Below are 16,674 nucleotides of genomic sequence, written 5' to 3' on the forward strand. Positions count from 1 at the left end.
TTATTAAAGTCAGAAATGATAAGGTTGTTTTGTGTGTTTCCATCGTTCACTGTCCCGGGTAGATTAGAATTTGTTTCTCTGCTTCCGCGTCGATTGTCGTGTCTGACCATAATTAGTCCTTTTTCATTCAGTTTCTATGGCCATCACACAAAACAGAAATCCACCTACACACACTTAGATATGTAGGATTTCACGAGAGACCATGAACAACACACTTATGAGCTGGTGGGCACTTAGATAATAGCTTGCGAGGTGCCAGAGGCATAAGCCTCTGCATTTGCAGAATCCAAAACAAAAAGAGTTTATAAATTCAGCAGAATTCAGATGTTTGTTAGCCAGTTCTTTCTTGTTGGTTGGGATCTTAGCTCCAAAACTGGTGCCAAGTAATAAGTGTTCCCATTGTCCATCCAGAGTTGGTACTTCAACAACAAATACAGTGAAAAGAGCTCCTATCATAAGAGCCATTTAACCTTTTTGATTTGTTTTGGTGACAGTGACAGTTTTGGCATGAGAGTTTTTGGAATAGCATCATATTCCTCTCTCTACCTCCCTACTTCTTTTTGTTACAGTCCTCTGTGTCACTTCCTGAGTGTGCCAGTGGCCTCACTTCCTCTGCAGTCCTGCAATAATTTGTCGATGTCTCTCACCACCTGGTCTGCGTCCATTCTGTCGCGGCTTCCGTCGGGCTCCACCTGCTCCAGGACACACTCCATTTCACCTGTTGCCTCTTGGCTGATCCTGGAGCGGGCCTCTGCGAGCACCTTGGCCACTGGGTCTGAGGGAGGCAAGGGTGGGTAGACCCCCTGGTCTCTGGTTTGTTTGGTTGGTGACAGGTACTGACCATCAGGAGGCCCGTAGTGGCCGGAGCAGGTAGCAGGAGGAGGTTTTCCTTCAGCCCCGTCGGCTGGGCTTTTGACTGAGGAGCAGGGAGACATGGTGGAGCACCCTTTGGTAGGACTGCTAGAGGCTGAGGGTACCTCTTGGAGCAGTGGACTGAGGGCACGTTTCGCCTTCAAGTAGGGCTTGACATTGGCGACCAGGATGGTGTGGTCACGCCTCTCTTTTCCAAAAGTACAGAACGTCTTCTTCCCATTGGGGTTGACAGTCTCGTAGGTCTCTGCCTCGGGCACCGTCTCCATCCCCGCTGGTACAAACATATTGTTGCGGTAGTCGACACCCTCTGCCTGGTTTCCTCCAGCGGGGAACTGGGGCATCCAGCAGCGGTCAGAATGACCCAGTACTCGGCACTCCTCCGTACAATTCACACAATCCTCATCTGCAGAGAGAAACAAAGGGAGGGGATGGAAGGAGAAAAAAAAAGTCACAATCATGTCAGTAGTGGGCAGAGAGAGTGAAACCACACAAGGAGAGGGTAACAGAATCAGAGCACTAGTCTGAAACGGTACAAAGAGCCCAAAGTTAGGGAAGTAGAGCCAAGCCTGATGAAATTATGAATAAAAGGAAGAGGCAGCTAAACATGTCCCATTCCAAGAACTGTAAATGCACACACATACACACACATACACACACCTTTCCAAGGGACTGGGGGACACCTGCTAGCATTTTCCAAAGCTCTGATGAAGGGGATGGCAGAGCATACAGAAGGGATGGGGAGGGAGCGAGAGAAAAACAACAACAGTTGAGGTTTGGCAAAGGCATAGTGGCGTTATCATAAATTCATGTCAGTGGGCTTTGAAGCCCTCCCTAGACAGAGAGACTGTGCCAAATGGCTTGTGCTTCTTCCCCGTGTGTTTGTGCCTGTTTATTTGTGAGCTCCTTGTTGTTGTTGTGTGTGCACGCATGTGTGTATAACTGCAAGTGTGTGTGTGTGTGTGTGTGTGTGTGTGTGTGTGTGTTCCCCTCTTTCATCTCTATTCAGAGGGATGCACACTCTGGCTGATTATGGGAGTGTTCATGCCTGTGTCAAACAGATCCAGAACTTGGTTACAAAAAAATATATATTAATAAAATAAAGAGAGGAGCACATTTTTTTCTTCTCCTTGGCGTGGAAGGGGAAAATAGAGAGGGTAAAAAAAAAAAAGAGCATCTGCTGTCCCATAAATGGAATTTTTCCATTGGCCGGGTGGGATGAAACCAAGAGACGAGATGACACAGACAGGACTATACAAATGAAATTGGTACATGTAGTTCCTTGTTTCTCATCCACACATCCGACAGTGTAATATACAGTAAGCCAACACATTTCATTCTGCTGCCTCGACAGGCCTCCATCAATCATTCCATTAGTTTAGGAAAGTGTAAACTTGACAAGTTACATGTTAGGCAAACCAAATAATGCAACAGCATTGAACGCTGCTCTCCAGTAAAAATTTAAAAGCTTACTTTCATTCACAGGCTTCCAAATAAATGCAGCTCAGGCCGATTTACATATTGTTCTCAAGATATGCAATGCATCTGGAAACAATATGTTTGTGGAGCCAACCGCCGCTGAAAAACACCACACTCTTAATTTCTTGCAGCAATGCACTTGTTTGTTTGCTAAAATACACTATTTGGAAAGAAACAAATGCAGCAGAAGTCAAGCAGCTCTCTTTGTTAAGAGGAATTAGTTAAGTCTATTCATGGGAGCTTAATTTCAGCATTGTTGATGTTTGTATTGGCCAATCAAAGTGGCAAAAGCCCAAGAGGCATAAAGCAATATTTGAACTTAAATCAGTCATAGACTTAACAATTTAATACTCTTAAAACATGAAACAGCTTCATGACATTTTTCACCTCCCCTGCTGAATGGTAATGGTTCAAACCTTGATTCCTCATGATGAATCGTTGTCCTTGTATATTGAGAGTGATGTTTTTCCCATGAAATTTATCTGCATTTAACAAGCCTTTTGTGGCTTGAAGTCTGAAGCAAATTTCAGTAGGTGACCTTTTGAGGGATATGTTAATGCGGTGACAAACACTTTTTTCTTTTTTAAACGTAACATTTAAAGGGGCACTATGTAGTTTTTTCAAATTCAGAATTTTAATATTTACAACATTAATGAGGTAATAATACAAACTCAGAAATGTTTATTTTCTCCATTACTGAATAAACAAGCTGTTCTCAGAGGAAAATAAAGTCCCCAGAACACTGTTTGAAGCTAGAAAGGTGGCAGGGTCCGCCAAATATCTGTTTGTTTATTCAGACATGAAAACAAAGAGAGTGTTTTTGGAGGTTTTTAGGCATAAAAGTCGCTCATGAAGATCTTTCTCTTCTGATTAAAATTTCTTCCCCAAAACTACATAGTGCACCTTTAAAAGACTCACATTGAGGTGACTCAAAGCTGTACAGCTTTTCTGCTATTATTCTCAACTATATGTGAGAAGACAACATTACTGTTAGGAGCTGTAAATCAATTCCATTATACCATGCATGGACCTTTACAGCATGGCGAGAGTGCTGCTGTAAAGACCACAAACTTGGGACTAACACAATCTTTTCGTTGATGCAAATGAGCGGGCAGAGTGGATGTGCTTGAGTGCACTTGGCGAGGCTGTCTTTGCTGTGTTGCGGGTCAGCAGCCTTGATTCCTAAGAGACTGCCCTCCTAAGCTGTAGAGATGAGCTTAACACTTCACAAATGTTTGAAGAAGCCAAACAGCGCTGGCAGAGAGAGCCTGACATTTCCCATGTCGAGGCAGTCAGCTGAAGAGGAAATAAGGTGAGCTGGAAAAGCGGAGGCCGGACCAGTTTGAGATGGACTACATTTAAATGGTGCGGGGGGGTGAGCGAATGCATCCGCACTCACCGCGAAGCATTCGTGTGTGTGTTTGTGTGTGCGAGTGTTTGTGCAAGAGTGATTTGAGATTTGAGTAAGAAAATACAAACATGTCAAAGCGCAAAGATCGATGATATGGTCGAAAGCTTGTACATACATAATACAAACCCGAATACACTTTCCAACCAGAACACCCTATTACTGCAATCCATCACCAAGCAACAAAATATAGACCCTACGTGTAACCAGGCCTAACAGCTGGACGACCACTGCCAGTCACACACTGGGCTCGCATGCATTCCAGACACACACAATTAACTTAGCCCCTACAATGTCTTCATGCTCTCAGAGGTGATTGTCCATTCACCGTGTGCATATTAAAGCATAAATAATCCATGCAGACATATTTCCCTCTATTTAGTTGGAGGAAACCTCTGATAGATTATTCATGTCTCAGTCGCACATTCAACCTTGAGGCGTTCTCCTCATATCTATGGCTAACAATATGACATATGAGAGCAAGGGTGACATTCATCTCCCTCCCTTCCTCCCTCCCCCTCTGTCTCACTCCCTCTCTCTCTCTCTCTCTCTCTCTCCCTTCACCATGGCTCCACCACCAGCTCTCTGGGATGGGCAACAGAAGCCTCCACCAAGGACACATTTGCCTGTGATGATTTGGCTACCAGGTGCGTGCTCGGCCGCTGCATCTCCAGTTTCTCTCTCAGCGCTGTGTTTGGTTTCCAAAATAAATTACACTGATAGTGAATCATGCAATTATTTATCACAATTTGATTCAGCTCTCGGTCAGTGATTTCATGTTGTACGATGATGAAACAGACAAATCAGCATACGGTAAACCATTACGCAAAGAGTCCCATTGGCTTTACTATTTCTCCACCGCTTTAGTTTTTCTTTATTGCAACATCACTACTTGAAATTCTGAGTATTTGTTGCAAAATCAAAACATCAAGATAGCTACAACCTCAAGATAACAATCTATGTTTACAATAGGTAACACTGTATTATTTATCTTTTGGTGTCCACTCTCTTATCATGTTTCCAATCTTGGATGCTGATATTGTATAGCTAAAGAAAAATGAGTCCTTAAATCTCATCTTACATAAAAGGCCTTGAAAATGGCCGCTGCATCCTATAACCACACTGGCCCTGAACCAAATGGAAACAAATGAAAAAGACGGGATGATGAGATGATATGCAGCATGAATTTTAGATTATTCAGAATAAAGCGTAAGAGAAAAAATGTCTTGGACACCAAGAAGAAGATAAAAAATTGAGCTCAATTTACAAGTAAAGTGTCACCGAAACTCTGATGGAATTGTCAGGAGGCAGTAGCGTTGATGTTTGTATCTTTGCAGCCCTTTTGTAGACACTTGACCCGGTTGAAAAATCCCTGATTGAAATCAGATATTTATTACACCTCCATTGCCGACAAAAAAGTTTAATTAACTTCACACACTCTTTTGTACTTGTGGATGCTTTCTTAACAGCGAGCAGCCGGAGCTATCTTACTACCTCTGGCAGGGTTAATTGCCTTGCTTTAGGGCAGAATAGCCAGACTGGGTAACAATGAGTTAGATAGGACAGCTATGTAGCTGCCAGTTATCTTTACTGCTAAGAGCACATGAAACAGATATAAAAGTAGCAAAGCTGCTCCAGGAAATCTCTTGAGCAATAATAAAAAGGACACACAGTGTCACGGAAACTGTTAACAATTCAGAGAAAAACCTTAATTTAGCAACATCAGAAAAAAAAGGGGGAAAAAAAAGAAGCAAATGATCCTGGTTCACTGCTTTATTTGTCAACATCAGATATCGCCGTGCCTCGTTACAGCAGCCGGGGCGAGATAGGCCAGTGGAAGTGCAGGAGAGATGAATGAAGGATTTGTTAATTACTTTCTGAACCAGTGAGGTGCCTTATCTAAAATGTAAAAATCAGTGCCTACATGTATCTCTTTAAAGTGACTGGAACATTTTTAGAGGCTGTTCTTGCTGAATAAATTATGAATAATTTGAATGAATAATCTCAATAATGAATTCCATTTAAAAAGCAGCGTAGAGCAGCTAAAACAGTGCGTGATGACCGCATGAGGTATTCAGAAGGAGGCGAGGAGGGAACAAAAGTAGACCACATGTATTGTGCATTGGATGAATTTATACCTATAACTTAAAGGTGCACTATGTAGTTCTGGGGAAGAGATTTTAATCTGAAGAGAAATATCTTTTGTGCTTCTGATTTTTTATGCCTGGATAAACTAAAAGGACAACACAATTTCATATTTTATATTTGGTGGACCCTGCCGCCTTTCTAGCTTCAAACAATGTTCTGGGGACCTTTTCTTCCTTTGAGAACAGCTTGTTTATTCAGTCAGGGAAAACATAAATATTTCTGAGTTTGTATTATTACCTCATTGATATGGTAAATATTAAAATACTGCATTTGAATTTCCTCTCCAAATCTACATAGTGCCCCTTTAATGTTTCCAACCAAAACAGAGAGAGACCAACAGAGACCAAACAAAAAAAGGCTTGCAATTCATGTGCAACAAAAAGACACGATAAATATTTGCTGTTTTACCAAACACATTTGTATGTTTCTTTTGTGTAAGAAGTCCAACTTTCAATGCCGTCCTTATCTTTTTATGTTTGTAGCATGTACTGATTTTTCTAGAGCACTGAGCCTTTGCTGTGTGGATACTACAGATTCATAAGAACAGGGAGCTATTATTGGTGTCTCATTTTTCAACCTAGCACTTTCTAATACTTCTTGAGCACCACGCTAAAGCAGATGCAACAGAAAATATACAACAAAGAATCGAGGTTGGTGGGGCAAACCTGTACAGACATACACGCCCACCTATATACACAATATCCACTATCACAACTCCACTTGAGATGATTCACAACACAGTGTTCACTGTAAAATGTCAAGATGGAACGAGGTCGATATTAAAAAACTTCAATAACCCAAAGGGGTCAGAAATAAATGCTGGAGGAGAAAAAAAGGAATCCTTAATACAGTGCTTCACCCTGCAGACTACTAAATTGTTGTGTTCTGCTGTCATTTAGTTTGTAATCATATATAAACAGCCACATTTTATCACCATCTCATATCATGAGAGTTATCAGTATCATGAAAACCTCCCGCAGCCGTTTCAGCAACATAGCAACGGTGGGGGTGCTTCTTCTACTGAGCCATAAAACGCCTCTCATCCCTTTCCAAATGATAAAAAAACCTCCCCTCTGTTTTCCTTCCAGAAAAAGTCTTTTACTAAATTAACACTTAATTAATTAGGAAGGGGCCACTTAAAATAACACACAGGTGGGCCTGAATGCAGGGGGCTCTCCCTCAACACAGACTATAAGAGAAAGTAACTGGTCACCAACCCCAGAGTGTGTTTTTTCCTCCTCTCCTGGATTTAATTTTTCAAACTTTTGGGTTGGAAGCTTCCCGTATGGCGCGTGAAGGATGTGCACCTAAACCTGTAAGTGTAAAAGTGTGGCTTGTTTATCAGTGTGTGTCATAAAGCATGGTGTGATTTCCCTAAACACCCCTTTCTCCCTCCAGACGCCTGCCCCCCTGGCCCTACATGCCCATCCCTCCTCGCTTTATTACCCAGCCCTGTGATTAATGTCCCTCTGTCACACTCTGTGGTTCCCGGGGAGGGAGGGAGCAAACCAAGAGAGAGCTGTACATGCAGGCCACTGCTGGCAAAGCAGGCTGAATACAGGACAAACTCAGAGTGTGCTGGAGTGTTCCCAAAGTTAGAAAAACAAGGTGCAGGAAACTAAAAAAGCTACACACACATAACGATTTAGCATCCACCGTAGTGGCGGTGAATCATCTTCCCGTTATACACACCTGGGTAGTCATTAGACAGCTTTATGAGCTACAAATAGAGCCTATGAGGTTGGAGAATGATCTAAGATAATGTGTTTAGGTGTGTATTTGTGAGTCGAGGTTGTGTTGCGGCAAATATCCCCCAACCCACCCAAGGTGGACAGGAGGAATGGCAGCTGACAAATTGCGCAGAGCATCTGTGACAGACCATGACTGCACCTGTTCACCTGAGGGAGCTCACAGTGTGTGTTTATGAAGTGCATGTGTGTGTGTGTTATTGTGTTTTTAATCTCCTCGCCTACTGCTATCTGGCCCAGCTGATCCCCCCCCCCCTCCTGCACTCTCAGCCAATCAGGGTGACTAAATATTTGAACTGCACAGATGAGAGAGTCTCCACTCCGACTGAGCCGAATGTTTAGTAAATATCTTGTGACTTCTCAGGTTTCCAGTCTACCAAACAACAGCGGTCAGAGGAGAGAATTTCAAACTTTAGGTCTGGGTGAACAGATTGTGCTTCGGATAATTTAAGATTTTGTCAATTTCAAAGGATTTAGACATTATGTGGTAGACTGGAAGGCCAATTTCTCCTGGGGCTATACACGAAATTACTATCTGTGAATACGGCATTCAGTGTTGAGGTAGATCCTACACTTACTACTTTTTCAATCTGTTGATTTTCTTTTTATAAAAGAGCTGCTGTTCTCTTATGAAACACATTTACTCTGCTTTGAATTCTTTTTTTTTTTTTTTTTCATGAAACAGACCCCAACAAATCAAAATGTTATATTTCTCATCACTTCAGATATAGAGCACGCTAGTTTATTTCCCTTTATCCTTATACAGCATTGTTGTGGTGAAATGAGAGCATCACTCGAGTGTATTACTGCATCTGATATTGTTATGATTCTAAAACAGAGCTGTGCTGGGAAAACAGGCTGTTCTCTGCAGTTGGCCAGTCTGTCTGTTTTGTCAACATTATTTCAAGAGGTTTGCAATACAGTAGTATTTTTTATCAGGCTGTTGTCTGGGTGTATTCAATATAGTTTTGCTGTGGGACCTGTGTTTCACTCTGGCCAGCAGCCCTGCTGGAAATCTATCAACAACAGCAAATGGTGCCCATAGTGTGATTTAAAATGTTAATAAAATGTAGATTTTCCTGGTAAGGCTCTTCATCCACAGCAGCCCACATATAATCTACTTTAGCAGTGCAACTGTATCCACATTAAAACTATTTTAGGATATGATATGTTAAATTGTTATTAAGCTCACGTTTTATTTAAAGATCTGCTGAGAGTGTGGCTGTGTGTTGAGGGAATAGGTCCGGATTGTTCTGTGCAGTGGGTGGCCAGGCACAATGAGAAGGATACTTCTCTCCAGTGTAATAGCTTTTATCACAGTGGGAGGCATGAGAATACTGATGCATAGCAGGAAATGCTTGGCAGCAGTGGTGGGGGTGCCCGGTGGCTGGCGATGCCGAGACTGAATCAAGGACATATATCTCAGGATCAAACACGTCCTCTCTTCAGGCATTCCCTCGCAAACGGCAGGACCCTCCGTCAGCTAATGCCTGGCTAAGTTGTTCAAAGAACACCCCGAGGAGAGAGTATTTATGCATAGGAGAGAGAGGGATAAAAACCCAAGAGGAGGAGGAAGAGGAGCATAAGCTCATATTCAAACAAAAACAAACACAGAGAGCCTAATCAATGATGAGCAAGCAGGGCTGTGTGCTGTGGGTGGCGAGAAAGGCCTGTGGGTTGAAGAGATGAGGGGCTCCTGGACAGCCAGATTGATGTTCTCAAATAGTGCTTTCCCTTTAACACAAAGCAGCAATGAGGGCCCTAAAATGCACAATGTGGTCCTTAAAAATACACATTTGTTTACAAGTGACCTACCTAGTTACGTAAAAGGCTGTGTTGTGTGCGTAAGTGTGTGTGTTTGTCTGAACAGAGCAGAATGGACCGTGCATTGTCAGTGTCTGTGTGCCTGCAACGTGAGGGGGCATTGATTGTTTTTCAATGAAGCTCTTTTTTTTTTCATTTTATGTACTCAATTTCCATATGAATAGCTTTCCGAATGTTTTTACTACAGGTTGAAGACTTGTCATTCACAGCTGAGCCATGTGCTGCCTGCTATAATCTCAATTATCAAAGGTTTCTGCAAACTTTAATTGTTAGCAAAGGCCAGCCTTGAGACGAGTGTGAAAACTCGAGACACCGTTCCTGTTATCTGTTGACAATCAGACAAAAACGAACAACCTCAACAAACGGGTTTCCAACAGTAATGAGGAACCGACCATGGGAACCTATCCAAGGCTAAAGAGTGCTGAGGACAGGCAAACTGATGTTTATCTGTAACCGCACCTGTCACCTGTGACAACACTCTTCAGAAGTTTCCCACTGCTGTGTTTGACCAGCCCATTCAATCAGGTCGTAAGTGTTCTTCATTGAGGCGTTTTCATTACGAGGAACAGAGAGAGAGAGAGGAAGAAAAGTGCCATCGGAGAAAAGGCTATTTTTTGTGATCTTTCTTTCGCTGGGCATGCAGCGTTCACTGCTCACAGCGGTCAGAGGTACCCCATAAATATTGCAGGGTTAGTCGTGGAAGATCTTTGCTTGAGCCAATCAAAAAACCTGAGCCTCTGTTCCGACCTGTGACTTAAGATGTTGTATAATTCACATTTCTGCTGGCTATAGCTCACTCTTCAACTCCTCTTTCTCTAACTCCTTAAGTGTTCTAATGGTGGAGCAATTCAGCAGAGCAGCCACAGGCAAGCCATTACATATCCAGTGGATGTCTGAGAGGAGCAACTCTCGCTCCTGCTGTCATCAAGCTATTTATACTCATACATCAAACAATTAACATGAAACGGCTCTAAGCTGGAAGAAAATAAATATCAATAACATTACAATTACATAGTATACTGTAATCTCTTCCTATCAATCTATCTGAAGGTATGGATGCTAACAATACACCTGTGCTATATCTGTATACCATATACTGTTTTTGCTCTGAAAATATTAGAGCTGAGCTCATCCTGCACTAGGTCCAGGTTCATTTTGGTTCATATTTGTGACATTAAAGCTGCTGTAAGTGATATACATTTATTAAAATAAGCATTAAATAGCTCTAAATCCCAACAGTACAACAACAGAGTGTTTTGCCAGTAACCCATGTCTCTCCTCCACTTGCTCCTGCAGTGAAAGAGAAAAAACATGTCCTGGTATCCCTGCCCACTGTGCCCAATCAGGACAGAGAGCTCGATAAAGAAGCGGTCCTGTCTGTTTGTCAACAGGCAGAGAGCAGGATCCTCCTGTTTGCTGCTATGTCTGGAGAGGAGGGAGGGGATTGCTAACTGCAAAATGGACAACAAGTTAGCTAAAATGGCAACAACGCTTATAGCAGCTTTGAGAAATGTGACACAGTTGCCAATAAAAATGTACAGATATCTACAGAGGAAACATTTGAAGGTCGTTTTTGTGCCTCTTGTGCTGAAAGTGTGTTATTCATTGTAAATCAAAGTAACAAGCGAGATATTGTGTGGCAGCCTCACATTGGCAATTTCAACACTGTAGATCCTTGATATAAATAAAGTTATTTTGCTGTAAATAAAACACATTCAGTGTACTTACCAGTGAATAGATGCTGGTGTCTGACCCTTACTTATATAAAAAATGAAAAAAAGCTAATTACCCTATAAGGGTACAGACTGCAATCACATGCACCATTGCATACAAAGCCAGACATACAAACCAAAACCTGTACACATATGAACGTGATGTAAGAACTGTCCTTTTTCTCAAATATTGAACATAAATTGAGGAGAACAGCGAACAAAAAAGTCTGCTGTGCAGCCTACTTTCGAAATGGGATTAGGTTTTTTCCCCTGTTAGGGGTTGTCTGAGGCAGACATGTTAGCAAGGAGGAACAAAGAGAGACAGAAAGCCACAGGTCAATAGTATCTTGCTACCTTTACCTGGAGAGAGACATGGAGGGTGGCACAAAGGGTGGCAAGGAGACAAGAAGGGGACTTATTAGAAGATGAGGCGAGAAGCGTGGTGAATCAGTGGCTAATCCTCCGTTTCCTCTAAGCCTGTGTAATTAGGACATGGGGGATTGCACCGTGACAGGGGATGCTTCTGGACCGCCTTGCTTTTTCTCCTCTCTTTTGTTTATTTCTTCCCTCTTTTGCCTGGGTTTATAGCAGTTTGTCATCTAAATATAGCGTGCTCGTGTATGACTCTTTATTGTGTGTGCATTGCGGCGTGTTCACTCATCGGCAACGTAAACAGACACAGCATGCTCGCGCCATGTTTTATTTCTCCTCACGTCTGCTTACTGTTTTTGGTAAGCGAGAGTGCGTTCTCTTTTTGCTGCTTTGGACACTGCGTGACACCTTTAAATTGAATTTTGGCACATTTATGGGAATCAAATGGGCTGTTTTCAATCAAACTTTCTCCACCGCACGCGCACAATAACACCGTGTTCGAAGGGTGCCTATAACTAAAAAGCCTGAGGAGACAGAGCACAGTGTGGACCAGACATGAGACCAGAGACCAGAAAGGCCGATCAGCATCCTTCTGCCTGTTAATAGCCTTAATCTACTTTCTTCCCCCAGTAGACGGTAAGGAAAGTTGCCTTGGCCCATTTAGAAAGATACCGAGCGCGAGAAATAAAGTGAGAAAGAGAGTGAGGAAGAGAAAGACACAGAGAGAGAAACGAGAAGGGGGGGGGGGCAGGGAATTAAGAAAAATTAAGCCGAGTGAATCTATGACTCACCAGCTCATTACAGAAATCCTGTTTCTATCCAAGGAGAAAACAGGTTTAAAGTACCCTATTAAAGAAAGAATGAAGGGAAACCTTTTGTTGCTAATTCACGGAGGGTCGTCTTTTGAAGTGCTTCAATCCGACACATTTTTACATTTTAACCATGCTTCTTTAATGATGCTACTTGCAACATTCTACATTTGAGGGATCTCCTCTTAAACTGATTGGATTTGCCGCCTAAAATGGGGCGCGGTGGCCCTGTCCTGATAACCGGCCTGAAACAACAAGGATAAAACCCATTTAGCATTGTGGAGGCTTCATTCAGACAATCCATACAATAACAAGATCCACCAGACATCACACAATCCTGTCACATTTGCTGAATTAAATCACTTTTCATTTATTGTCTGCCTCTCTCTGTCTGTGTCTCTGTTTGTCGCTCTCTTTTGAACAAAGGGATTTGAACAACTCAGGGTGTCATGGCTTTGTGCAAGTAATCATTCCCATGTGTACTGCTTTAGCAGGATTAGGGAGAGTGCTTCTGATTCCCTCTCTCTCAACAGAGCCTTCACTGTAATACAACAACGCGTTCACATACAGTGTACAGTAGCGCTGTGTTTCCCTCGCTACTGAGTTTTGGTCCTGTGGTATCAAATGACCTTGATCATTTGTAGCAGTGAGTTTTTGTAATAAGAATGAAGCCGAATTCTGAGAGAAAAGTCGTGATGGCAACATACATGAATAAAAATCAGGCTACAAAAGAGGAAAAGGAACATTCTGTAACCCTTATGATTCTCTCACAGCCGTTGCCACGAGCAATACCCTTCTCTTGCTGAACAGGGTCAAACTCCACACAGACAGAGTTGGTAGGTAACATCTTTAAAAGCTTGATAATCAGAGCCCAATGCAATCCAAGAGGGCATCATGACATAGAAAGTAAATATGTCCTCGCTGGTGCTGATGAATGATTCAGACATCAAAATAGTCACAGAAAATAGCAGATATCATGTTTTCAGCACAACCACAAACAAATTCATTCTTCCCAAGTTTGCCGCAGTAGATAATCTAGCCCGAGTATGGCTGGATGAAACGCCAGATGTGCCGATGATTTTTTGTCATCTTTCAGATTCTATTCTGCAGATTGCGATAACACCACCAGAAAAATACTCCAGTATGTCTGTGGAGAGCAGCTGTGACACTTGTGAAGATCTGTCACGTACTTTGGTTACATTAATTCAGCTAAACTAACAGCATCTGCAGCCGTGCAAAAATACTTTAAGCACATACCTGATATGACACCAGTCGGATGTTTTCAAACAGCCTAATCTGACAGACCAAGCCGGTCTACGTGTGTGCAAATATTTTCATTTATCTTCTAACTTTGACTCACTAGAGCACGTAGTCATTTCTCACTGTGTGTGTTATTTGTGAGTTATAGCAATTCAGTGTGCGCACATGGAAAAATGCACTCCAGATAATTTAATGAACACAGTTATCACTATTGAAAATAGAAATAACAGAGAAGGTCAGTTGCCACTGACCCCTGAAACAAAATGTAAGACTGTTGTAGAAGAATAGCGACAGGCATACCAGACAAACCCGATGCCTGTCCCCATGTTAAATCACTCCTCAAAACACATTTGTATAAAGCTGCCTTCAATTCTTGGTTCCAGTGCTTTGTTTTATTTTGTTTTTTACTTATTTATGTTACTTTTATTCTGTCTGTCTGTTTTATTCATACATTTTTTATTCGTATGTTTAATTGCCCCAGTAATACATGCTTTGCTAGCTGACGCTTCCTCTTTTCCACATGTCTTTAAATGCTTTGCCCCGTTTATTTGTACAGCACTTTGTTGCTCTGTTTTTGAAAAGTGCAATAAAAACTGAAGATATTAAAGTTATTAATATTTTGTCGCAGTTTGGTTACGTCACGTTGACGATCATAAAAAAGTGGTTAAAGTTGTGGAACGATCGCGGCTTGGTTGAGTTTAGGCATCAGAACTACTTGGTTAGGTTTAGGAAAATGATCATAATGTGGGTTAAAATATGTATGTTATGGACGTAAGTTCACTTACGTAGTTAAGTTAGCGTATGGGGGTGTCATGATTGCCTGAATGCATCATTCAAAGTGACTTTTTTAAGTTTAAGGTCACGATTCGAATTGCTTTTCGATTTCAACACTTTTTTCAGCTATGCAATAACTACACTAGCGAATCTGGATTAAAAAAGATCATCAGATCAGGTGTTTTATACCCTGGCAACTATCAAATTCTTCTTTAAAAAAAATGTAGAGGTATTTTACTGCAACAACTTGCCTTTATGGTGACTTTGTGCATGTTATGGTTAGGAAAGTTCAAATAATATTCATCAAAAATAAAGATTTGCAAGAAAAGTAAGAAGATTCTAGTTGGAGTAGGAGTTAACCTCAGTAACAGTCAGCTGATCATCTTTGAGTGATGTGTTTTCTATTTTTTTCCACTGCAAATGCACCCATTTCTCCTCCTTACGTGAACTTCCTCCGCCTCTCCCGCTCTAATCCCTATGGCCACGAGAGTCGTCGCCTCACAATGAATGCAAATATGAGTCGTACTAAGCTTCTTGCAAAGACAACCTATTCAGACAGTTCACGGTGTAGAGAATTTATATAGTATAATGTGTGAGTACAAATCACTACTTTCACTTGCACATGACACCGATACTGTGTGATGAATCAAACTGTCAAGTAATAGTATCACTACCGACAGTAATGAAATGGGATCGACTTCGCTCTTACTGCCTGCTAAACAAAGTGATACATCTGCCAAAAGAGGGGAAAAGGTGTGAAGACACACCACCTGCAAACTTGCCACGCTGCATAGCAGCACACCCCTCCAGATTCATCTCCAGCACGTGTACTCATGAGACTAATATGTGCAATAAGAAAACTGTACACTTTAGCATGTAGGCATTTGATCAATTGTGCCAATGAACAGCAGTGTAGCTCCCCTAAGGATATTGGCGGGTGTTGAGCAGAGGCTAAGTGGAAAGGTGGAGAGAGGTAGGTTGAGTCGATGGTGTTGGCTTTCTCAGCCCCGGGGCCTAACACATTTAGAGAGCTAACTGACACACTTTGGATGTATTAGCCACAGTGAGCTCTGCCAACCTCTCCTCTATTTCTGCTGCACCTCCTCCTCCTCCTCCTATCGCCGTCTGTCTGTCACTGCAATCTCCTCTCCATGCAGGGCTGAGGTACATGCCTAGTGTTTCAGCAACATTGCTTTAGCATTGATGTTCCTCCGTGCCCCAGCCAAATTGGTGTTTGCCAGTCTAGACACTGGTTGCTTGTGTCTCAGTGTGGATAAACACGCGCACACACTAACACTCCCGCTCGTCTGTTTATAAGTATGATTAGATTAAAAGAAACTGACGGAAATGCAATAACGGTCTATTAGTCTACTCGTCAGGGGGGATAATCATTTCAAATAGAAATGCGTTTTCCATCTCACTATCTAATTTATACTTTCTTTGCCTCTCCATATGTTTCACTCCTGAGACTGGTGGGTTATGAGCGCGAGGCTTTAAAAAAGGCTGGGTTCAAATCCAGGCCACTGCAATAAAACACAAATAAATAGAAATATATAGCAATAAGTACCTCTCAGTCTCAGCTCGTGAGAAAGAAAACCCACAGGCTAAGGGGACCCTAGCTCTCTCTGACAAATATATGCATTGAATCTGAAGGTGAGAAAAACAACTCTCCTCAGTCCACGCTGCACCATTCTATGTGGTGGTTTAAGATTAGGGTCAAAGATTAGAAGGCTTACACAAGATAAGAATGGGATTAAAAGAGCTCAGAGATGTAAAATTACAGATCAGAGAACTGGTGAAAACACACCTGAAATGTAAACAAACTCATAACACGACAGCCACCTGTCCTGCTGGACAATCCAGGCATCATGGGAGGGAAAAACAAAACAACGTATTCCTGATGAGAGAATAGGAAGTGAATATTATGGAAGCAGCATCCAATATTCCAGAGAGGGATTCAACACACATCAAAGGCTGCCTCTGCAGTAAGTCTGTTAGATTTGGGATTAATGGACTCCAGAGGGGCCTGGACACACACACGCAGGCACACAAACACACAGACACACGCACACTCACAAACAGGCACACAGACACACACAGAATCCACTACCACAACTCCGCCTGATAAGATTCACAACCCCGGCTAGCAAAGCACTGCAGTGCAGAGTCTATCTATTCTAGTAGCTCTCCACAGTAGAGTTTCCACTGCAGCATGATACTGTGTTACAACATGTTGTAAGTCAGTGAAGGCAGTTAAGTGTAATTTCCTA

General features: G+C 42.2%; 1 protein-coding gene across 1 annotated transcript in view; it reads right to left on the minus strand.

Moving 5' to 3' along the window:
- Window positions 1-207: 207 nt before the first annotated feature.
- The window catches only part of pcdh17 (protocadherin 17), a 53,032-nt gene continuing 36,565 nt past the window's right edge, over window positions 208-16,674 (minus strand). The window contains exon 4 of the mRNA XM_073464752.1: window positions 208-1,276. Coding sequence (XP_073320853.1) covers window positions 579-1,276 — 698 coding nt within the window. The 3' untranslated portion in view covers window positions 208-578. The remainder of the gene's footprint in view (window positions 1,277-16,674) is intronic.

This window comes from Pagrus major, chromosome 4 (genome assembly GCF_040436345.1).
Source record: "Pagrus major chromosome 4, Pma_NU_1.0".
Lineage (NCBI taxonomy): Eukaryota > Metazoa > Chordata > Actinopteri > Spariformes > Sparidae > Pagrus > Pagrus major.